Source organism: Microcaecilia unicolor, chromosome 10, assembly GCF_901765095.1.
Source record: "Microcaecilia unicolor chromosome 10, aMicUni1.1, whole genome shotgun sequence".
NCBI classification, from domain to species: Eukaryota; Metazoa; Chordata; class Amphibia; order Gymnophiona; family Siphonopidae; genus Microcaecilia; species Microcaecilia unicolor.
Genome location: NC_044040.1, coordinates 95374624 through 95400458, shown reverse-complemented (window position 1 = coordinate 95400458; position 25835 = coordinate 95374624). Strand labels below are relative to the sequence as shown.

General features: G+C 43.0%; 1 protein-coding gene across 1 annotated transcript in view; it reads left to right on the top strand.

The window, feature by feature from the left end:
• DHRS7C (dehydrogenase/reductase 7C) overlaps positions 1 to 22550 on the top strand; it is a 598554-nt gene extending 576004 nt beyond the window's left edge. Inside the window, exon 7 of the mRNA XM_030216550.1 lies at positions 21782 to 22550. Within this exon, the coding sequence (XP_030072410.1) occupies positions 21782 to 21960 (179 nt within the window). The 3' untranslated portion in view covers positions 21961 to 22550. The remainder of the gene's footprint in view (positions 1 to 21781) is intronic.
• Positions 22551 to 25835: the final 3285 nt, after the last annotated feature.

Genomic DNA, 25835 nt, shown 5'->3' with positions numbered 1-25835 from the left:
GGGGGGGGTCAGGTCGCAGGATCCCAGCAGTCTCTAGGCCACATAAGATATGGCCTAGAATATGCTGGACTCTGGCCTGACCAGCTTCCAGGGCCTTCAGTTGCCAGTCCATGACCTCAAGTATTGACCCCCATCCCCTCCGACACAGATTTGGCTCTAGGGAAAGGTGCAGGACAAGTGCTGCTGCACCTGCCTCTGGAATTGGCAGAGACTCAGCTCACTGTGTTGAGGAGGATGAGGACAGCAGCAAGAGACCGCTGTCCTCTTCCTCCTGAGGCTGGTTCTGCTGCTCCTGGGGTGACACAGGGAGACTGAGGTGAGCAGGAGAAGGTAGGATGTTGGGCTGGACCTCCTTCCACTTTTTGCAGTTCTTCTTCCTCCTCTTCTTCTTCCTCCTCCTCCTCCCTAGGGGCTGCTGGTGGCTGAGCTAGAAAGGTGGGAAACGTTCATTAGTTACAGTCATGCTTTCTGTCAGATGCATATTTGACCATTACATATCTCAAGGTAGGCATTGTAGTTTGGGAATTAAACATAGTATACGAGGGTTAGGGGTCAACCTTTGCCTCTTGGTTATACAGCTCAGTCAGTAGTTCCCTTCCACTAGGATGAGTGAGGAGTGAAGGAGGGAGTCAATAGTGTGTGCATTTGACACTGCAGTGTTACCTGCCTGTGCCTGCAACTGCTGTGTCTCCCCCCCCCCCCCCCCCCCGAGATTGCTCCAGGTATGCTGCCACAGGTACCAGCCGTATAGAGAGAAAGGATGGGAAAAGACAGGGAAAGGGAAGTTGAGTGGCAGGTACATGGAAGATGTTTCACAATGCTACCTAGCTATTCACAGTGGGGACTGACATTACTATGTTAGGGTACTCTTCCTGTGTCTACCTCTACTTGCCATGCTAATGTCTATATATTTGCCTCAAGACATGGAGGAATAGGCTGTTGTGGTGACTTCAGTGTTCTTATTTCCAGGACACATGACATATATAGCAACGGCAATCTTATACTCTGACATGTCGCCCTCCAGATGGAGCTGTACAGAGAAATGTATTGTGAAGGAACATAGCATAAGAACATAAGCATTGCCATACTGTTACAGACTGAAGGTACATCAAGCCCAGTATCCTGTTTCCAACAGTGGCCAATCCAGTTCACAAGTATCTGGCAAGATCCCAAAACAGTACAATACATTTTATGCTGCTTATCCTAGAAATAAGCAGTGGATTTTCCCCAAGTCCATCTTAATAATGGCTTATGGACTTTTCTTTTAGGAAGCTATCCAAACCTTTTTTAAACCCCGCTAAGCTAACTGTTTTTTCCACATTCTCTGGCAACCAATTCCAGAGGTAGCCTAGCAGTTAGGTCAGTTGCCCTGACATTCAGGGGTAGCCAGTTCAAATCCCACCAGTGGTAGCTATTACCCTGAGCTGTTCACTTCACTCCTGGTGGCTATAGCTATGTCATGAACATATAAGCAGTGCTTTGTTGTGCTGGGGTCACAGCTGAGGATAGCTTGCTTACATTTTGCGCTGACTACCCTAGAGAAGCAGGCTTGATCATTATAAGAGGAAGTGCTATGGCATGAAGGAGGCAGCTTAGTGGTTAGAGCATTTGCCCTGATACTCAGGAGTAGCCAGCTCCAATACAGCCAGTGATAACTTTTACCCTGAGCTATTCACACACCACTTCCTGTGGCTACAGTTATATGGTAAACAGTGCATCAAAGTACCCTGCTAGCATTTTGCACCTATCTTCCCAGGGAGGGAGGCATGCTTATTATAGCATGCAATCAGCCTCTACTATGCTCTCTGTAGAAGTTGTAGCTCCTCTTTCTGTGCCCTGTCATTATTTAAAAAAATGTTTCCATTGGCCACAAACAGGGTGGCCAGGAGGAAAGTGTCCTAATCACTGTAGTTTGGCTGCCTCCTGCCAGTTGCCATCTTTCCTCATCCCCACTCAGATGACAATTATCACACATTTCACACTGAAACCGATGTGATAAGATTGATGTCAAATTTTTAGCATGGATGTATCACGTATAAAATCAGCACAGATCTGTAAACGGGCACCAATAAGCACAAAATACAGGTGCAGCACTTGAGAATGGCATAGATATTTGTGACCCTTTTCAATAATGGGCATGGAATAAATGCCGTCTTTTATTGATTCACACCCATTTTTTGCGCCTATCTAATTTAGAATGCAGTCCCATATGGATTTGTACTGCAATATAAGAGAAGCCTACAAATAAAAATCAGTTCCTACATTATGAGAATTTTCATACAAGAAGTTTGAAGAAGAATTTATCGTTCTCTCAGTTTTTAAGACCAAAAAGACTATGCAGCAGTATGGAAGAATTTAACAAGCAGGCAAATGCTACAGAATTGCAATTTACAGGTAGGAGTTATATAGCAGCGTGTGTACATAAAGAGATCCAGAAAGCATTAGCCATGCACAGAGAGGATTTACTACTGCACAAAAATGAGAGATCAACACCAGATATTGTATGCACAATTACGTTTTCTCACTTAGCAAAGGATATACAAAAAATCATGAAGAAGCATTGGCACATGCTAGAAGGCCATTCTTGCTTTAAGGTTAAGAAACTAGTTATGTTTATGATTATGTCACACTTGATATACCGCCTTTCTGTAAATACAGTCAAAGCAGTTTACAGCATACTTGAGGGATAAAAACCTCAAGGAATTAGTTGCTCCATCTGCACTTCCTTTACATATCACCCCTATTATTAGCAAATTAGATCATTACAAATGTTCCATTTGCCCAAATTCACTTAGAATTAATGAATTTGTACACCCTCAGACTAAAAGACATATTTCTTAAACCAGTTTCTCAGACTGTAATAGAGAAAGAGTGATTTATGTAGGGAAGACTATTAGGAATGTAAGAATAGGATGCTTTAACATAGAAGCAATATCAGATGACAGGTTACATCAGCACCTCTCGTAAAACATTGTTTAGCTGCAGAACACAAATTCAAAGATATATTTATTTATTTATGATGTGTGTTTAAAGCATTTAAAAGCCCCTGGAGAGGTAGAGATATAGAAAGAAAAACAGGAGTGAACCCTGAATAAGTGAACACAGCAACACAAAGAACAAAGGTGGGCCAAGGAAGGAGGAAAAAGCCAGGAGTTCACCAAACTGACATTATTGCAGAAGAACAAAAATTGATTTGTGAGTTCAACTGTATATCACCTGAAGGACTTAAAAGCAAGATTGATTACACATTATTTCTGTAATGAAACTTTTTCATGCAATTGTACATTCTTTAGGCTTACAACTTGTATATAATAACTTCAAAAAGGCACTTTATATTGTGTATATATATATAGGTACATAATTCTGTCCATACACTACCTAATTCATAGTAGGATTTTATCATTATTTTGTTTAATCACAATTTGCTAAAGAGAGGTACAGTTGATCCTCCTATGCGTTCCATCAAACAGATCGGTTGTTGTTTCCTCAGAATTGCTATTTTTATTAATGAAAAGGTAACTCCATGAGTGAGTGATGCCTTGTTTTCACGAGTCTGATAGAAACAATTAAACAGTTACTAAACCTGTACTTCAAATGTCTCATATGTTTCCATTTGTGACTGTTCAGGAGAGAACAGTTATCACGTATTTAGCTATGGTTCATATTGTTTCTTCAAGATTGCATATTTTGTTTATTGGAGGGCAATTCCAAGAGTGAGTGAGGTTTTGCCAGTCACAGATCAGTGTTTAACAGAAACATTCAGATGCTCTTTGTAACGAGAAAATATGGGTGTCACTGATGTCGTTTGCCAATCAAGAACATTTTGGCATGCATTTAGGGCCCTTTTTACCAAGCTGGAGTAAAAGGGGCCCTGTGGTGGAGTTGCCATGTGGATTTGCCGTGCAGTGGGAAATAGGCTTAAAAAAAAAAGGAAATGGTCGTGCAGTAAGTTAAATACTTGCCACACAGTATTTCCTGGGGGAGCCCTTACCGCCACCTATTTAGGAGGTAGTAAGGGCTCCAGCGGTAACCAGGCAGCGCACAGTGCTACCCAATTACCACCGGGTAAGTCTCCAGTGCTAGGAATATAAAAATATTTTTCAAGTGCCAGAAATTGCATACTGTGAGGGCAGGAACTACTGCTGGGCTTCTACGGTAGCCCGGTGGTAGTGCTAAACTGGCATGTGGCAAGTTCGCAGTAGGCTTGCTGCCCCTTTGTAAAAGGGCCCCTTGGTGTTTTAAATGATAGATCCATAGCCTCTATAACTTCTTTTCTTTGTTTAGCCTAATTATATGAAGCTGCCGTTTGAAATAAGTCCATATTTACTCTATGTTAGTCATTTGAAGGGTTTGTTATTCCTTAGCTAGAAGTTTGGGAAAGATCAGAAGGCTATATTTATATTACGCATGCCGGAAGTTAGCTCCGTTCTTTCAGCACTGGCTGTTCACTATTGAATGTAGCCCAAACACAAATGCTTTCTTTATGACTTCTTTTAACCATAGCTTTCCATTTGGATTGTTAAGATTTTAAATAAGTATATGGTTTGAGCAATTTGAGCCATGTGAAAAGTAGCATACATAACACTGCTGGTAGTCTTTAGTCTTTATTTATTTTAATATTGTAGTCTTGTACTACTCCAATATCTAATATAATAAAACGCACCGTGAACATTCTGAGGACAAAGATTCTGAAGTCACAGCACACGATAAAGGGTTCATGGTTTCATGGTGGTGAAGCCATCCGACATAACACGGACCTATCAGAAGGGACCTATCAGAAGGGGCTTGCCCACTAACAAAGCAGAACTGTTACCAGGCAACGGAATGCAACATAGAACTCACCTATCAGAAGAAAAAAAACAAAAGAAGGGAGGAGTATTCAGCTGTAGAATGCCTCATTGTCTGAGCAGCACAGAGAGCAGACAAACGCCCCTGGAAACAGAGAATATCCCAGCACTGGGTATGTACATAAATATTGTTGTTGGATCCGGGGAAACAGGAGTACAGCGTGCCCCTCGCCATCTGCAACGTGCGCCGCCACCTGCAAAAATTAAACCCGACCTAGCCTGCATCACAGACTGACCCAGGTGGGGGGAGGAGTAGGGAAACTTCCCTACTCCTCCCCAGCCTAGGATTCGGTAGAGACTGGCTGGCAAACTGCTTGAATATACAAAACCGGAGGCAACAACAAAAAAAAACATTATCACGCACGTGCACATAACTGGAACACCTCCCCCCCTTCACCTTCTCACGACCCAAGCAACCCAGGACGTGCAAAACCATCCCCCGCCTCAAAAAACCCGTCACCCACCTCGAGGATGCACACACCACGCTGCTTCCCGCTGCGCATTCATCCTGCATTCCTCCTGCATCGTTCCTACGCTGCTGCCCTATAATAAACCGAAAGAGTGGCGTACTCTCCCTTCCGCAAACCACACCACCCAAAACAAGATGCCGCTGCTTGCCACAAGGACCAAAAATACCGTTAAAACCGACGGCCCCAGACAGTGCTGCTCTCCCGCCAACCAACAAAAAACATCCCCGGTATAAGGCAACCCCTAACCCACCTCAAGGATTCCCCGACCTCAATCACCCCGGGAAAAGACAGCGCCGCTTCATACAGTGCTTTTCTCTTCAAAGGAAAAACTAGAGGAGAAAAAAAAAACTACATGCTAGCACCCGTTTCATTTGTTTCGGAAATGGGCCTTTTTCACTAGTTGTTATATATTACCAGTGCTTTTTTTGTAGAAAAAAAGGTGCCGGTACTCATTATGGGCGGGGTCACCACATATGGCTCCACCCCTATGATAGCCACACCCACATTAACCACACACCCCTATACCAGCCATGGCGCGTATAAACAGACATCATTGAAAATATTATAGTACTATAGGAGAAAAAAATAACGTGATTTTTTTTCATTATAAACAATCTCTGTAAGCTCTTACAGCTCCAGTATACCCAGTTCAAAATAAGACAGCCAATGTAAATTCTTAAATTGGACATATTACAAACACTAAAATGAAAATAAAATGATTTTTTTTCTACCTTTGTTGTCTGGTGACTGTTTTTCTTTCCATATTGGTCCCAGTCTGTGATTCTGCTTTCCTTTGTTTTCGCTTAACTCTTCTGTGCCATTTGTCATTTTTGTCTCCTTTTTCTTTGCTTTCTTCAATATTTTTCAGGCTCTCTCTCTGTCCAGATTTAATTCATTCTTACTATCCATTCTTTAATTTCCTTCATCTACCTGTGGCTTTTCATCTTTTCCTCACCCATGTTCTCCCCATGCCCCTTCCTCTTATTCTCCAGTCTTTCTCTATTCCCCTTTTCCATCCAGCAGCTCTGCTTTCTCTCCCCATCCTTCCATCTGTTTTCCCTCTCTCTTTCCCCATCCTTCCATCTGTTTTCCCTCTCTCCCCAATCCTTCCATCTGTGTTTTTCCCTCTCTCTCCCCATCCTTCCATCTGTTTTCCCCCTCTCTCCCCAATCCTTCCATCTGTTTTCCCCTCTCTCCCCAATCCTTCCATCTGTTTTCCCTCTCTCTCCCCATCCTTCCATCTTTCCCCTCTCTCTCCCCATCCTTCCATCTGTTTTCCCCTCTCTCTCCCCAATCCTTCCCTCTGTTGTTTTCCCTCTTTCTCTCTCTCCCCAATCCTTCCCTCTGTTGTTTTCCCTCTTTCTCTCTCTCCCCAATCCTTCCATCTGTTTTCCCCTCTCCCCAATCCTTCCATCTGTTTTCCCCCTCTCTCCCCAATCCTTCCATCTGTTTTTCCCTCTCTCTCCCCATCCTTCCATCTGTTTTCCCCTCTCTCCCCAATCCTTCCCTCTGTTGTTTTCCCTTTTTTTCCCCAATGCTTCCCTCTGTTGTTTTCCCTCTTTCTCTCTCTCCCCAATCCTTCCCTCTGTTGTTTTCCCTCTTTCTCTCCCCAATGCTTCCCTCTGTTGTTTTCCCTCTTTCTCCCCATCCTTCCATCTGTTTTCCCCTCTCTCCCCAATCCTTCCCTGTTGTTTTCCCTCTTTCTCTCTCTCCCCATCCTTCCATCTGTTTTTCCCTCTCTCTCCCCATCCTTCCATCTGTTTTCCCCTCTCTCCCCAATCCTTCCCTCTGTTGTTTTCCCTCTTTCTCCCTCTCCCCATCCTTCCATCTGTTTTTCCCTCTCTCTCCCCATCCTTCCATCTGTTTTCCCCTCTCTCCCCAATCCTTCCCTCTGTTGGTTTCCCTCTTTCTCTCTCTCCCCAATCCATCCCTCTGTTGGTTTCCCTCTTTCTCTCTCTCCCCAATCCTTCCCTCTGTTGGTTTCCCTCTTTCTCTCTCTCCCCCCAATCCTTCCCTCTGTTGGTTTCCCTCTTTCTCTCTCTCCCCAATCCTTCCCTCTGTTGGTTTCCCTCTCCCTGCCAAGTTTCCCGCGAACGGCGCGAAGTCACGACGCATGTGGCACCAGCCCCTATTTTCGGCCGCTGCTGCTTCTCCTGTTGAGCAGCAGCGGCCGCTACACAAAGAAAAAGAAGATTTAAAAAAAAAATTGAAACCTGGCTGAAACGCGGCACCCCGGCACTGTAGACAGCCATTAGGCATTGGCTGTTGCCCCGCAGCCGCTCCTCCTCTTGCCTCTACGTCACTGCCCCTGGAGGAAGACCCCGGAGGAGCGCAGTGACGTAGAGGCAAGAGGAGGAGCGGCTGCAGGGCAACAGCCAATGCCTAATGGCTGTCTACAGTGCCGGGGTGCCGCGTTTTAGCCAGGTTTGAAGTTTTTAAAAAAAATCTTTTTCTTTGTGTAGCGGCCGCTGCTGCTCAACAGGAGAAGCAGCAGCGGCCGGAAATGGGGGCTGGCACTGCGTGCGGGACATGGACTCACGGGGCGGGGGGGGGGAGCAAAAAAAAAAGGTGCCGGTACGCCGTACCGTTGCGTACCGGCACAAAAAAAGCACTGTATATTACTAACTTTGGCTCCCAGAAGTTTGTCCAAATTGTGGTTTGGTTTCAAAGATCTTTACACAGATTAAGTTTTTAACTTCCAATGGAGGTATTTGTATCAAATGTTCTGAACGTGTTCATAACACATTATAGAGGCTATAATTGTAATTTTTAATGTTAGTGTAATATATGGTATCATATATTAAATGTTTTTTCCTGGGGCTCTGGGGGGCTGTTCCAGGGTTTTGGTGGATGCTGCTGGCTGGAAAATGTTTAAAGTTTAGTTTGGGAATTATTAATAGAGTTAGGTGAAGAAAGTGTGAGATGTTTCTTAAATATGGTTTTATTTTTCAAAGAATAAACCATGATTAGGTGGGGATTGTACTATAAAATGTTCCTTGCTGTTTCAGGTTAAAATTTGACCTGGAAATTCTCTATATAGGAAGCTTTGCAGTAACTTCTATGGGGGAGGGAGATTCTAAACAGATCAGAGAAAAAAAAACTGTCTTTCTCTGACAAGCTGATTGGTTGAGTGATGTTAGATCCTCTGGGGGGGGGGGGGGTGAGTTGCCAGGGAGACTGGAGTGAGCAGAGAGACCAGCAGCATTGCCAGATGGGCGGTTTTCGTGCCCAGTTGGGCGGTTTTCCGCAACCCACCGCGGGAGACTTTTGCCCGCGGCGGGTTGCGGTTTTTTGGGCTGGTTTTGTTTTTTTTGTGCGGGTTTTGGGGCGGTTTTTCGGCCGTCGGGGGTTGGGCTAATGGCGACAGAGGCGGGGTTTGCCGACGTTTTGGGCGGGGCGATGATGGTGGGGGCGGGGCTGATGACGGCGGGGCGGGGTGATGGCGGAAGGGGTGGGGCTGATGACGGGGCGGGGTGATGACGGAAGGGGCGGGGTTTATGACAGAAGGGGCGGGGTGATGACGTCGGGGGTGGGGTGTGTGCGGTTTTTGGGCGGGTTTTGGGCTGTTTTGTGTGGGAATTTTTTTTTTATATGGCAACCCTGGAGACCAGGGCTGTGAACATGGAATGAGAAAGAAAAAATGTATAGTGTGTGTCTGTGTAAAAGTAAGAATAAAAGTATGGGTTTTGTGAGTTTAAAGTGAAATGTGATATTGAAAAAGGTTACTTTAATATTGAAAGTGAGTGAAGGTGAGCTTTGGTGCTGAGAATGAGATGATTTTAGCTTAAAAGTGAGTACTTCAATAAACAGACTGCCTTTTTCATGATTGTGTTGCTGAATACATGTGGGGAAAAACTGATGTATTTTGGGTGGGAGAGAGCTGTACTAATAGAAAGCTGTGAGAAGTTTTAAACCAAATTTAGTTTGGTTTGGAGTGAAACAGAGGTATGTATGTCCCAGCATGCAGTGAATGGAATGGTTAAGTTCTAAGGGAATTTAAGGTCATGGAAGGTGGAATGAGAGTCTGTAGGCTCAGGTATTAAGTGGACACATGGCTGCCTACTCTTTTTAGAATAGGGGAAAACAGTTGAGACTCAGGTTCTGAGAGACTGTGATTTCTGCTGGTAGTTATACTAAGTGAAAGAAACTATAAGGGTGTCAGGAAAAAGTGTGTAAGGATTTTAACTCTGACACAGGGGAAGGACTGAGAGGTGAATCTGTGATTTGAAGAAAGAAGCCATTAAGCTGTGTCTGTAGGAAAGGTGTGTTGTTGGTGAGAGTTCTGAGTTCAGTACAGGGTTTGGAATCAGACTGCAGATTAAAGAAAATCCAGCACTGTTTTTGTATGAGTATGCTGTATACTCCAGATTGATCTGATAGCTGTGCAGGGAAATGTTATGTTTTTATGTGAAGTCTGTGAGATGGAATTTTGTATTACTATCTGAATATGAAATGTGTTACTGTGTTATGGTTCTGAATGCAGTGTGAACTCTGCTGGATTTTAGACTAGGGAAACAACAGTGAGAAATAGGTTTTGTAGTGAGAAAACCTTTAACTTATTTTATTTCAATTAGAGAGTTTGGCCACAGTATTGAGAATTGGTTAATAGTCACCAGAGCCTGAACAAGAACAGAGGGAGTTCAAGGGTCTTGCCTCCATTTATTTTCTTTATAAGTGAGGTTTAGGGAGAAGAAATCTGGGGGAGTCATCCTCTGAAGGGTTCCAGATGAGCTCCAACGCAAGAAAGACATCACCTCAATATATTCAACCACAGCTAAGTGACATTGCCAAGGGTGTTGAAAGAAATATATTATTTTTTCACAACATTTTAAGGGAAAACAAAGGAACAGACCATCAGATATTAAAAATCCATGAGATCCCTGCAAAAACACCAATAGTGCACACAAAGAGACCAATTTCTACATCAGGAAAGAGAATAACCACAAATATCTGATTTTGATAAAAGAATTAAAATACTTATCTGAAAAGGTTCTTTTCCGCCTTTTTAGGTGAAACAGACAAAGTTAAGGGTATAAATGTAGTTCTACATTTGAATGTTGAATATGTTATTGCAGTTCTATTAAGCTTCACACTAATTGTGAATTTGAGTTTATTTGAATGAAAATTTGCTTGCATTTGTATTCAATAAAGAAAGAGATAATTTGGAAATCTGAAAGTTTGGTCCTTCCATTTCAGGAACAAATCCTAAATTTAGATTATTTTCCTCCTTTATTCTTTGAGAGTAAAGGACGAGGTTAGTTTATTTGTTCCACTCCCTCGGCTGTGAGTGTGTGTTCCCTGGATATTCGCCACGACTAAAAACAACAGGTATCTGGGAGCTCATCACTACAGTCCAGCCGAAAGGGGTGGCAACATTAGAGCTCCCTGTTATAAGCATAACAGATTTTTTTTCATGTTGCAGTGAAACATTCATAATTTGAATTGTTTCTTGGTTGAAGATCATAAGTACATAAGTATTGCCATACTGGTAAAGATCAAAGGTCCATCGAGCTCAGCAACCTCGTCACTAGATTAAAACACGAGCTCAGTAAAGTAAAACAGGAACTAGATGCACTTAAAGCAGCATCTAGGACCGCACAATATCATACTGCACAGAATCATACCAAATTATCACCACTACCACAAAGGATAAAACCACCTAAAAATAGATGGATCACTGTAGGCTCAGGCAGACTTCGTTATGTGACAAGAAAACATCAGACCTCACAAGTATTACCACTACAAAATTCTTTTACTCCATTACAGCACTGTGATGTTCTTGAAAACAGAACAGAAGCCAAAGAAAAAATAATAAAAGTGGAACAAAAAGATATGAAGGTACCCAAAGAGAAAAGAAACCCCCAAATCACTATTGTTGAAACGCATACCAGGAAATATAGATGGAAAGCGATGGCCACAAATGCTCGCAGTCTAAGCAATAAAGTTCATGACCTTCAGGCCCTGATGCTGGAGGCAGACTTAGATGTTGTTGCAATCACAGAGACGTGGCTAAATGGTTCCCATGAATGGGATGCAAACATACCAGGCTATAATCTATTTAGGAAGGATAGAGAGGGTCGTAAAGGTGGCGGAGTAGCTCTATATGTGAGGAATGATATCACTGCGACTGAAATGACAGGGACCTGGGGAAAGGAAGAAGTGATATGGATCACCTTAAAAAGAGATGATAAAACCTCTGTCCACGTGGGTGTTGTCTACAGACCTCCAACACAATTGGAGGAATTAGATAAAGACCTGATCGCGGATATTCAAAAGTTGGGAAGCAAGAGAGAGGTGCTGTTGCTGGGAGATTTCAATCTGCCGGATGTAGATTGGAAGGTTCCCTCTGCGGAATCGGAAAGAAGTAGAGGGATCGTGGATGCTTTCCAAAGTGTTTTGCTCAGACAAATGGTGATGGAACCCACGAGGGAGGGAGCGACACTGGATCTAGTGCTCACAAATGGGGATAGCGTGTCAAATATCCGAGTGGGTGCCCACCTGGGCAACAGTGACCATCAAACGGTTTGGTTTGATATGACAGCTAAAGTGGAGAGCGGCCACTCAAAACTCAAAGTCCTGGATTTCAAGCGTGCTGACTTTAGTAAAATGGGGGAATACCTGAGGAAGGAGATGATGGGCTGGGAGGAAATACGAGAAGTGGAAGGACAGTGGTCCAGGCTGAAAGAAGACTGAGAGGAACAGGAGCTGCCTGCCGAAGCTGAACAGAGTAATAAAATACCTGCTCATCTTAAATGCATGCATTGCTTTAGCATGATTTAAAAATCCTCACTATACTCTGCTGTGTCTTATGGCAATATAGCACCTTTAACTGTTGCCATGCTTTAATTTAAATTGCTGCTAAGACTAATGCAAATGTAAATATTACCTCATTGCATAACAGCAAACTGTTACCAAGCAAGCTTGCATGCACTGCTTTAGCTTTTACATAATTTAAAAAATCCTTGCTTTACCCTGCTTTGCTCTGCTTACTCTAAACTGAAAGCCACAGCGTCCTATGCCAAAATAGCACCTTTAGCTGTTGCCATGCTTCAATTAAAATTGCTGCTAAGACTAACGCGAATGCAAACACTACCTCATCTGCCTAATAGTGAACTGTTGGCAAGCATTCAGAGTAGGCTCGCCCAGCAATAAACTGTTGCCAAGCTCTAAATTAAATTATTGCCATACTTAAATACAAAGTTAAGTAACACTGTTGCTGCCAGCTTTGAACTAAATTGTTGCTAGATTAACTGAAAATGTTAGCACTACTTCGCTTAAATTGTAACCAAGCTCAAATGCAATTGTAACGTAGTATTGCTCAAATACACACCAATTACTTATTTGCCACAACACCCAACACATAGAAATGAACACCAGCAATACACTCATAACCATCCAGTGTCTCATTATATTCTCATACGCAATCACAACACAAAACCTAGACAACAACTCCACTACTCACAATCCGCATAACACTCACACACACACCATGCACACCCAAAACAACAACCACAACAACCCACTTATATATCACCAATCCCATGCACAACCTTTAAACAACCTACCAAATCAAAGACACAACAACCAACCAACAGGAACAAACCCCGAATATTTACGAGAAAACAGGGAAAACAATGACAACAACAAATTCAACCATCGAAGACACAGACAGTTAATAAAAATAAACACATCTAACCCCGCCTTGGAACCACATCACCAAATCAAACTAGGATACGTCAATGCAAGATCAGCAGTAAGCAACTCGATAGACATACTAGATTGGATCACCACAGACAAACTAGACCTCTTATTTATCACAGAAACCTGGTTCCATAGTCCTACGGACCCCGCCATCCTACTAACGTGCCCACCAGAATACAAAATCACACACTGGACAAGAAATGGAAAAAAAAGAGGAGGCGGAATAGCTTTAATATACAAACCTGAATTCACCATCACAATCACAGGCGAATCTACCTCACCACAACTTGAAATTGCATCGACAAGAATCAACCATCCAAGTCTAATAGGACACCTTAACACAATCCTATTCTACAGGCCACCAGGAAAATGGCAAGATGCCCAAACACAACTCATGGATTTCATCTCGAATACCTGCGTATCAACCTCAAACACCCTCATACTAGGAGACATCAACTTATACCTAGAAGATGACACCCTACCAAGTACACGAGAATTCAAAGAATTCCTACAACTCTGGGATCTGCAAACACCCAACTTACAACCAACACACGAAAAAGGACACACACTAGATATCATAACAAATAGACTCGAACCGAACTCAACTATCACACTCACCAACACAAGATGGACACCCACACTATGGTCAGACCACCATAAAGCAAATGTCACACTTTACTGGCAAAAAACACAACCAAACACAATCAACAAACATGAGCGAACAACCTACACAACAAGAGGAAAAATAGACCCCACAACATTCTGGCAACAGATCTACCAGAGTGAATGGACTGCAAATGCTGGCACCATCCAATTCCTCCAAGAATGGGACGATATAAGCACAACAACATTAGACAAAATCGCCCCAGTCCAAACCAGAACATCACACAGGAAAAATGCAAATCCATGGTTCAACGAAGAGCTGAAAAAACTGAAAACACAAGTCAGGAGACTTGAACGAGCCTGGAATAAAAAGAGAGATGAACAAACACTAAACGACTGGAAACAACTTCGGAGAAAATACAAATACACCATCAAACAGACAAAAAGACTACACTATAAAACATTAATAGGACCAAACTACAAAGACACACATAAACTCTTCAACCTCGTGAACAAACTGTTAGACACCACACCTGTTACAACCAACGGCAAAGATACACCAAGTGTTGACAACCTTGCAAAATACTTCAAGGAGAAGATTGTACAACTACGACAAAAAATACCCGCCAGCACTACAGAATACAACACTCTCCTAGACTGTCTAGATCCAGAAGAAGGAACACACCCAGCAGACAGAACCTGGACCGAATTTGAACTATTACCAGAAGAACTCATCTCTAAAACTCTCAAAAGATATGCCAAATCCAACTGCAAACTAGACATATGTCCAAATAGCCTCATGCAAACTGCTCCTCAACAATTCATAACAAACCTAACAAATCACATAAACTACATGCTACAAAATGGACTCTTCCCAAAAGAAAAAGGAAAAATCCTACTCACACCAATTCCTAAAGACACAAAGAAAAACACGAGCGAAATAACCAACTACAGGCCAATTGCATCCATACCACTAATAACCAAGCTAACCGAAGGTATGGTAACCAAACAGCTCACAAACTATCTAGACAAACATTCAATACTGCATGATGCCCAATCAGGATTCCGTTCGAATCACAGCACAGAAACAGTATTAGTCACCCTAATGACCAGATTCAAACAAAGAATTGCAACCGGCAACAATATACTCCTCTTACAATTCGACATGTCCAGCGCCTTCGACATGGTTGATCATGAAATCCTAATACACATACTTGAATACTTTGGCATCGGAGGAAATGTCTTGAATTGGTTCAAGGGGTTCCTAACCCTGCGCTCGTATCAAGTCACATCAAATTCAACCACGTCCAAGGCATGGATACCTGAATGTGGAGTCCCACAGGGATCACCTCTCTCTCCAACTATATTCAACCTAATGATGATCCCTTTAGCAAAACTCCTATCAAACCATAACCTCAACCCGTACATATACGCCGATGATGTGACAATATACATCCCATTCAAACAAGACATCAAAGAAATCTCCAGCGAAATCAATAAAAGTCTACACATCATGAACACATGGGCAGATGCGTTCCGCCTGAAACTGAACGCAGAAAAAACCCAATGCCTGATACTCACCTCCCAATACAACACAACAGAATTCAACGTGATAAACACACCAAACCTAAAACTTCCAATCTCAGAAACACTAAAAATCCTTGGAGTGACCATCGACCGCCACCTAACACTCGAAACTCACGCAAACAACATAACCAAGAAGATGTTCTTCAGCATGTGGAAATTGAAAAGAATTAGACCATTCTTCCCAAGATTCGTCTTCCGCAGCCTAGTGCAATCCCTCGTCCTTAGCCACTTGGATTACTGCAACTCATTATACGCTGGCTGCAAAGAGCAAATACTAAGGAAACTTCAAACAGCCCAGAACACAGCAGCCAGGCTCATCTTCGGAAAACCTAAATATGAAAGGGCAAAACCACTACGAGAAAAACTACATTGGCTTCCACTCAAGGACCGCGTTACTTTTAAAACTTGCACACTAGTCCATAAGATCATTTACGGTGAAGCCCCAGCATACATGTCTGATTTAATAAACCTACCACCTAGAAACGCCAAAAGATCATCCCGAACTCACCTCAACCTTCATTACCCAACCTGCAGGGGCTTGAAGTACAAGACGATACACGCGTCAACCTTTTCCTACAAGAGCACGAAATCTTGGAATACATTACCACGCAACCTAAGAATGATCAACGAACAAGCCTCCTTCCGTAAACTACTGAAGACACACCTGTTCGAACAAACTTATGGAAAGAGCCAAAACACATAGAGACCACTCACTGTCCACAATGCAATACACATCCGCATCTGATCCATCATCCCTTTATCCAGTCATCCATACATTCGTCCACGGAACTATGTACACTATATGTCTAGGCGCCTAATAATGCCCTTTTTTCCCATTGTCTCTTTCTAATGTTTCTATGTTTTGTCCCATTGTTATACTACCAACGATATTCGAATGCCTCGCACAACTCTGTTCAATGTAATCCATAACTTAGTTGTAACAAATGTATTTCTATTATTCAAGTCTTATTGTAAGCCACACTGAGCCCACAAATAGGTGGGAAAATGTGGGATACAAATGCAACAAATAAATAAAATAAATAAATAGGGCCACAAACCTTTATGTAAGGAAAGTAAATAAAAGCAAGAGAAAAAGGAAACCGATATGGTTCTCCAAGCAAGTGGTCGAGAAAATAAAGGCTAAAGAGTTGGCTTTCCAGAAATACAGAAAAACTCAAGAAAAGGAACACATGGAGGATTACCGGATGAAAATGAAAGAAGCCAAGAGAGAGATACGACTGGCAAAAGCGCAAGCGGAAGAACAAATGGCTAGAAATGTAAGGAGGGGTGACAAAAATTTCTTCAGGTATATTAGTGAAAGGAGAATGACTAAAAAGGGAATTGTGAGACTAAAAGATACTGCGAACCGCTATGTGGAAAATGATGAAGAAAAAGCAAATTTGCTAAATAGATACTTTTGTTCTGTTTTCACAGAAGAAAATCCTGGAGAAGGACCGCGATGGACTGGAAATAATACAATTGAGAATGAAGTGGATACAGCACCGTTCATGGAAGAAAGTGTGTATCAACAACTTGAAAAGCTAAAGGTGGACAAAACCATGGGACCGGACAGGATCCACCCCAGGATATTGAGGGAGCTCAGAGAGGTTTTGGCGGGTCCTCTTAAAGATTTGTTTAATATATCCTTGCAGACGGGAAAGGTTCCGAGCGATTGGAGAACGGCGGAGGTGGTCCCTCTTCACAAAAGTGGTGATAGGGAAGAAGCTGGAAACTACAGGCCGGTAAGCCTCACTTCAGTTATTGGAAAAGTAATGGAAGCGATGCTGAAGGAAAGGATAGTGAATTTTCTGGAAGCCAATAAGTTGCAAGATCCAAGACAACATGGCTTTACCAAAGGGAAATCGTGCCAAACGAATCTCATTGAGTTCTTTGATTGGGTGACAGGAGAATTGAATCAGGGACGAGCTATGGACGTAATCTACTTAGATTTCAGCAAAGCTTTTGACACGGTTCCCCACAGGAGGCTCTTAAATAAACTGGAGGGGCTGAAGATAGGACCTGAAGTGGTGAACTGGATTAGGAACTGGTTGACGGACAGACGCCAGAGGGTGGTGGTGAATGGAATTCGCTCGGAGGAAGGAAAGGTGAGTAGTGGAGTGCCTCAGGGATCGGTGCTGGGGCAGATTCTTTTCAATATATTTGTGAGTGACATTGCCGAAGGGTTAGAAGGTAAAGTTTGCCTATTTGCGGATGATACTAAGATCTGTAACAGAGTGGACACCACGGAGGGCGTGGAAAACATGAAAAAGGATCTGAGGAAGCTAGAAGAATGGTCTAAGGTTTGGCAATTAAAATTCAATGTGAAGAAATGCAAAGTGATGCACTTAGGGAATAGAAATCCACGGGAGACGTATGTGTTAGACGGGAAGAGTCTGATAGGTACGGGCGGAGAGAGGGATCTTGGGGTAATAATATCTGAGGATTTGAAGGCGACGAAACAGTGTGACAAGGCGGTGGCTGTAGCTAGAAGGTTGTTAGGCTGTATAGAGAGAGGTGTGACCAGCAGAAGAAAGGGGGTGTTGATGCCCCTGTATAAGTCGTTGGTGAGGCCCCACCTGGAGTATTGTGTTCAGTTTTGGAGGCCGTATCTTGTTAAGGATGTAAAAAGAATTGAAGCAGTGCAAAGAAAAGCTACGAGAATGGTATGGGATTTGCGTTACAAGACGTATGAGGAGAGATATGATACAGGGGTGATATGATACAGACGTTCAAATATTTGAAAGGTATTAATCCGCAAACGAACCTTTTCCGGAGATGGGAAGGTGGTAGAACGAGAGGACATGAAATGAGATTGAAGGGGGGCAGAAGAAAAATGTCAGGAAGTATTTTTTCACGGAGAGAGTAGTGGATGCTTGGAATGCCCTCCCGCGGGAGGTGGTGGAAATGAAAACGGTAACGGAATTCAAACATGCGTGGGATAAGCATAAAGGAATCCTGTGCCGAAGGAATGGATCCTCAGGAGCTTAGTGAGGATCGGGAGGTGGGGCTGGTGGTTGGGAGGCAGGGATAGTGCTGGACAGACTTGTACGGTCTATGCCAGAGCCAGTGGTGGGCAGCAGGACTGGTGTTTGGGAGGCGAGGATAGTGCTGGACAGACTTGTATGGTCTGTACCAGAGCCGGTGGTTGGGAGGCAGGGCTGATGGTTGGGAGGTGAGGATAGAGCTGGGCAGACTTATACGGTCTGTGCCAGAGCCGGTGGTTGGGAGGAGGGGCAGGTGGTTGGGAGGCGGGGATAGTGCTGGGCAGACTTATACGGTCTGTGCCCTGAAGAGCACAGGTACAAATCAAAGTAGGGCATACACAAAAAGCAGCAAATATGAGTTATCTTGTTGGGCAGACTGGATGGACCGTGCAGGTCTTTTTCTGCCGTCATCATCTACTATGTTTCCAACGGTGGCCAATCCAGGTCACAAATACCTGGCAAGATCCCAAAAATGTACAAAATATGTTATACTGCTTATCCCCTGTACATTACATTACAACTTTATATCTCTGTGTGTTTATTGTTTTGCACACAGATGATATTTGGATGGCATTAAGAAAGTGTCATTCTACAGACTATAGTTAGACTACAGCACCAGAGAATGGTATTTATTTGAATCATGATTTTTTTTAAATAGATCTTTACCCACTAATTTTCTTTCTTTGTCCACACATTTTCTCTCAATCCATTTTTAATACTAGCTTCAGTTTTAACACATTTTATTTTAGCATCTGTCTTTAAAGTTTTTTTAAAGTTTGTTTAGTTGTGTATGGTTAGTTTAATGTTCGTTTGCACATGTGATCACATTGTATGCATGTATATCTTTAAACACTATGGGGTATGTTTACTAAGGTGCGTTAGTGTTTTTAACGCACCTGTAAATTTAAGGCACGTTAAACGCTAACGCGCTTATACATTTCTGTGGACGCATTAGCGTTTAACATGCATACACTGTTTACGTGCGTTAAAAATGCTAATGCGACCATAGCGCCGCTTAGTAAACATAGCCCTATATGTTTTGCAATGTACTTTTATGTTTCAACATTTTCATTGATGATGATTCAGCAGAATTAAACAGTCAATATGCCCATTCAATTTAGTCTTACTAACATCACAAACCGAGTGAACAACATAAGAGCATAATAATCAATTAATCACCACAATTTTCTTATTTCCCCCATCCTATCCGCTCTCTTACTCCCCCCCCCAACCCTCTGATTCTAAATAAAGACAATCTCTAGTAGTGCTTCACATTGGTGCAATTGCTACCACATTATATAAAAAACAACAAAGCAGTGGAATCTAATGCATTTATTGGAACAATACCCGACGTGGCTACGTTTCGCCCTCAGGCTGCATCGGGGTACAAACTATCAAAAGTGTATATAAATATATCATATACACTAATAGTGGGGTGAGAACCGTTATTCCAAAAAATCTAGTTCCACTTATCTGCTACTTCCAACTGAACTGGTATGCATTAACCTTAATTGATTCTAGCATGAGTCTAATTGCTTTACTATACTGCAGCTGTGTGTGTTACCTGAGCTAGCTGCCTCTGTGTGCTGGTTGCTTCCAGCATGGCTCTAATTGATCTGCTATACTGCAGCTGTGGGGGTTAAGCCTGAGTTAGCTCTAGCTCTGTTTCAGTATGCTGCCTGCCTGTGTCTGGTAGTGGTGACATCATCAGGCAGGGCCTTGATAAGGAAGTGGTGTTCTTCCCTTCAGGACCTTTGCAACGTTTGCTTAGTCATTTGCTTTAGGTCCAGGTTAGTAGTAGTGCAGTGTGCACTTTTGATCTGTGTTAGCTTCCCTGCTTTTCACTTGTGGCTCCCCTGCTTTCCCTTTTGGTGCTTTGGAAGCACTTCTGTGATTGGTGCTTTAGTAGCACTTCTGTGTTTGGTGCTTTAGAAGCACTTCTGGGTTTGGTGCTTTAGAAGCACTTCTGTGTTTGGGGCTTTGGAAGCACTGCTGTCTTCTGTGTTTAGCTTCCCTGTTTTTTCCCTTTTGGCTCCCCTGTCTTCCCTTTTAGTGCTAGGAGCTCTGCTGGTAGTTTGGTGCTTAGGAGCACCGTTGTTAGTTTAGGGTTGTAGCTGTTGTGCTTGGTGCTTAGGAGCACCTGTGCTAGTTTATGTGTTTAGGTTCCCTGCTCTTTCCCTGTGGCTCCCCTGCTTTTCCTAGTGGTGCTATTGGTAGCACTTCTGTTAGTGTAGGACTTAGGAAGTCCTTTTGTTGGTTTATTGTTAGGAACACTTTTGTTTGCTTCTGTTTGGAGTTCTTCTGTTGGTTAGGGCTTGGGAGCACTTATGTCAGTTTAGGATTTAGGAGTACTGCTGTTTCCAGCTTGTTCTAGTCCTGGTCCCTGTGTCATCCGGTATCCGGTAAGTCCTGCTGGCCACTTGAACCCAGGGGCTCAACCCTTGGGGGGCAGTGACTAAGTGCAGGTGAAGCTGTATGGACCAGTCCAGGATGCTCCAGTCCAGTGTTCCAGTCCAGTGTTTCAGTCCTGTGTCCTCTAGTCTGGGGGATTCCAGTCCAGGGTTCCAGTCCTGTGTCCTCCAGTCCGGGGGATTCCAGTCCAGTGTTCCAGTCCTGTGTCCTCCAGTCCGGGGGATTCCAGTCCGTGTGTTCCGGCTCGCTGGGCGGTGCCTGTAGTCCTGCCGGTGCCGGTGTACTTGCCCAGCGTTGGTTGGTTGGGTTTTGCCTGCTGCTGTCGCTCCTCGTCAGCAGCCCAAGGGCTCACGTTTGCTCCAGAGCCCGGCCCCGCAGGCTCTGAAGCTGAGAACCTGACAGTATACAGTATATCGTTGCCCCGATTGCAGTGTACTTTTAATTGTTTAACTAGGGTAGGTGCAATGTATGTATGTAGTTTCCATTTACTATATATATTTTACCTGGTTTATGTTTTATCTGTTTTAATATTTATAAATTTTCATATATATATGTTATTTATATGCAGTCCCCTGACACAGGCAAGTTTGCTGAAACATGGCCCCTGTCAGGTCTTCCGAGTTTGTCCAATAAAGCTGCCAGCTTTGTCCTACCTTTTCAGCTGACATCATTGTCTTTGTTGGTCTTCTTGATGTGGTGCTGTGGACTCTCTCTGGTGCTTTGTGCTAGCATTAGCATATAGCCATTCATATAAAAAAAAAAAAAACCAAAAAGCCATTTTTACATCTGCAGTACAAATGGCCTTAGCAAGCGAGAAAGACCCACATAAGGGCATGCTAAAAGGCCACTTTTTACTACAGCTTAGTTAAAGCCAGGGCCACTATGGTCTCAAATGGGAGCATGGGTATAATGAGAGAATAATACTTGCAATATTGATGTGGTAGGAGTCAAAATGATACAGAAATTACTCGTACAATATGGTGTAGAGAATGGATATAATGCGGGAGAGTGGTGTATTAAGGTAAATGTGATGCAGTATGTATTGAAAGTGTGTATATGATACAGAATCTGTAATGTGTAGATTTGCAAGGGGGCTTATAAGATGTAGGAAATCTATACTTTATGGAACTCACAGATGGTATTATGTTCTAATCCAAATATCTTCTTTCATTAACAGTCTTTTTCAGGAAGCTGGCCTATGGTGTGCATCCAGTGGAAGTAGCAGAGGAAGTTCTGCGCACTGTCAGCAGAAAGAAGCAAGAAGTTTTCATTGCAAACCCCATTCCAAAAACAGCAGTCTTTGTCCGCACTTTCTTTCCAGAGGTTTTTTTTTGCAGTGGTGGCTTCTGGGGTTAGGGACAAGCAGCATATGGAAGAGGAAAAGTGATGCACTCTCAAATACTGACTAAAACATGGCTTCAGATTTTGAATTTCCTTCCTGATTCTTTTCTACTGCATAGTAGTCAAAACAGAGAAAGCACCAAATCAAAGTGGGAGGCAAGTATAGCTGTCCATTTTACTCCAAGGACAGCTAAATGTTTTGAGTAGTGATTGATGTGGTTGACATCTTCTATTATTATTCTCGTAAAGGCCCTTTTGACATAGTTTTTTGAAATTGGAATTAAGATGTACAGGGCAGGATGTGCTCAGTTCCCCCTGTATTGTACAAAAGGTTCTGCTTACAATGATATGCAAAAATAGCAGCATCAACTCAGCAACTTCCACATTCATGTAGAAGCGGTAGTTTTGCAACTTTTACAAATATGTGCACTACCTTTTACCACATCAGTTTTCTTCTGATATTCTGGTGCTGATAATATTCCTGATGCAAGAAGAAATAGTAGATTAGATAAATCAGCAAAAAGTGTAGCAGAGTGGACATACAAAAAAACAATCAGATCACTGAATAAAAATTGTTCCTAATATAAAAAATTGTGTAAAATCTTGCACAGTTTTCTTTATTCCTCTTGTAGCTCTGATTCTTTATACTAGCTCAGGCTGGCGTGAAGAGGGTGATCTGAAGTGAAGTGTGGCACTTCACCTCAGATCACCCAAGATCCCTGGTGGCCTAAGTAGGCTCTGGTCCCCTTCCCTGATCCCACAATAACAGCTCCTGGTGGTCCAAGTGAATCCCCGCCTAGACTCCCCAGTGCCACTCCATTTTGTATAGTGGCTGTGCTGGAAGCAGGAGAAAACGGGTATTGCTCCTGCCTTCCAGCTTTTGGAGGTGAGTGGAAGTGGTTGGGCAATCTGAGGGAAGTTCACAGATCACAGATCAAGAAAGACTGACGTATGGGTGGGGTGGGAGTTCTGAGGTTCATTGGCAATTGGGGATTGCTTACTTGGCGCTGGGAGTCCGGGTTCCACTGGGTCACCAGAACATTTTTGTGGTATGGGGTTAACGGACAGGAGTTGGAGAATCCAGCATGTTTTTTAAAAAAATTATCTCCCTTTCTGTTAGTGTGTGCCTAAAGGCCCATTCATCCACTGATTGGGAGATATTTATTCATGCTGCAACAAATGGCTGTAAATTAGCCTGGCAGTGTGGTGTTTTTCTGACAGGGCACACTTTTTAAAGCTGAAGTAATTTGCATGTATTAGCTTCCTGTATTGAGAAAAAAAATCTTTTTAATGTTTGCTATGAGCTGAAGCTCGACTCAGAATTCTAATACAGCACTTACTATATTGAAGCCGTAAAGGGGCCATTTTACTAAACTAGATATATTAAGTGCTAGCAATTAACTAGTGAAGCCATAAAACAGAACATTAAGTTGGATTTCTCCCTTAAGCCTTATGTAAAGTCCTGGCTGAAACAATCACTTTTTAAAAATATGCATGTGCCTCTGAACTGGAACAAAACCCAATCGTGAAAATTGTTTGAAATATACATATATTCCCATTGTACAGACTCCTGCTTTCACAGCTCATCTCCTATACTCATGCTGTGGAGTTAAGATCTCCTGCTGATCAGCCTCCCTTTTCATCAACAGCGGGAGATGCATTACTAGGATGTCATCTCTTGCTTCCTCTGAAACAGTCTCACGATAAGAACTGCAAAATCTCATAGCTCTTGTCATGAGACTTTCCCCATGGCAGCTGTAGGTAGAGTGGGAAGATCTGGGAGCATGACTGGGTGGAGTAGGCAGAGATGAGGTGTGGCTGGGCAGAGCTGGGGCATGGTTTAACATCTCCCTTTTAAAGACTGAGCCCCTTGGTAGCTCTGTATGTGTGCATTTTAGGATGCCCAAATGACACCCTTCCTTAGCATATGCAACAGATGAATCCAGGAACTGGCGAGTTGTGTCCATCTACCAGCAGGTGGAGATAGAGTTTACAAAGCTGAAGGCAGTGATACCAGACGGTCAAGCTTCTCCTTTGCTTCAGTATATCTCTATCTTCAGCAAGTGCAGTGGCGTAGGAAGGGGGGCAGTGGGGCGGTCCGCCCCGGGTGCACGCCACTGGGGGGGTGTTGGCTCCGCTGATTCCCTGCTCTCTCTGCCCCGGAACAGGTTACTTCCTGTTCCGGGACAGAGAGAGCAGGGAACCAGCGGAGCCTACGCAGCTCCCAGCAACGTGCACTCGGGGCGGAGCGGCCCTCCACCCGTCCCGTTTCCTACGCCAGTGGTAAGAATGTACTCCAGGGGGGGTGCGCCGTGCTGCACCCGGGGGGAGGGTGCGCAGCGGCGACCTGCCCCGGGTGTCAGCCGCCCTCGCTACGGCACTGCCCAGTAGTCAAAGTAAGAATATTTATAGAACCAAAGTAGGAACCAAATATTTATAGAAAGTGTTCCCAGTATTCTATCAACAAAGATAAGACACTCTGGGAAGTGCTCCAATCCTTCCTGCAAACTAAACCACCTGAACACAGAAAGAAAAGTGATCTTAAACCTCAAAAGCCCTAGAAATATAATACCAAGATGTGAATCAACTCATTATCACACAACAGATCTTATCAAACTCTAGATCTCTTTGGAATCTCCAACTGTGGGGCATACACAGATAACAACTTATGGGGTGTTATCAGGGAAACCAGACACTTACTGTAAATTACCACAGAACTGGCTTCTGCCGAGTGCACACTAAAGATAGTGTTGGATGAAAATGTTTCCTCATACCCCAAGATCCAAGTTCCAGCACCCAGATAATAAACAGAACTAACTCCACACAAAGGGTATTATTGATGCAGGAATTACCACTATTGTTAGCAGAATCTGTGGTACTTCAGGAGTCAAACACCACACACCAGAATGAGAGAGAAATCTTCTTTATTTGCCAGCAAACAAAGTAGGACATCAGCGCTAGACCTCTCCTTCTCTTCAGCTCTCTGTGTCTTGTGTCTCTGTGTCTTAGCTCTTTCTCTCGTCTCACGTAAGCTGCTTCTGTTCTCATTTATATATTGTTCCTAAACCCCTCTAGCCCCCCTTTCTCACCAGATGGTAAAGAATAGATTGATTACCCTGTCTTGAACTAATTATCTCTACACATTTACTCAAAATATCAGTTACATAGGTTTCGGATATTTCCTAAACTGACCTACGACCTGGGGCCTCTCAAACTAGACAATGTGGCACCTATCTCCTGCATTTTATTATTATTAAATTCTCAGATTCCCAGTTAACTTCATAACTTGAAATACTAACTGGACTCTGGCATTCATTAAGGGGCCAATCTTGCTTAATGGCACACAGACATGGTTTGTTATTACTTTCAGGAGACCAGTCCTACACTCAACTATAATCCATCAAGGAGAAGAGTTGACTTTTCCTAACCTCTTTCACCTAGCTAGGACTGTGGATAATTCAAACCAGATGATGACCTCTTAAACTGCAGACAAATCTCACTTGAAAAGTTAGACACTGAATTGAAAAGATATTTTACATAGAGAAATAGAACTTATTAATTAAACAGAATAAAACATATTTTAAAATAAGCAGAAATCAGAATTCCTTATAAGACAAAATCTAAATTATCACCTATTTCCTTCTCTCTAAACAGCATTCAGCCTAATCTTTTAAAACTGCCTGCTTACTGATCCCCTCGAGACTGTCCAGTATGCCTTACTTAGAATGGCATCCAGATGTGGTTTATTTATTATGCCTATGAACTAGCATTAACAATCCATCACTCAAAAAGGGACAAAGAAAGTTTTATTTCTCACTGACCTTTCTAACCTCTAGTCTAGCAAAAGCTAGACATTTGAGTAATTAAAACCAGATGGCATTCTACCACTT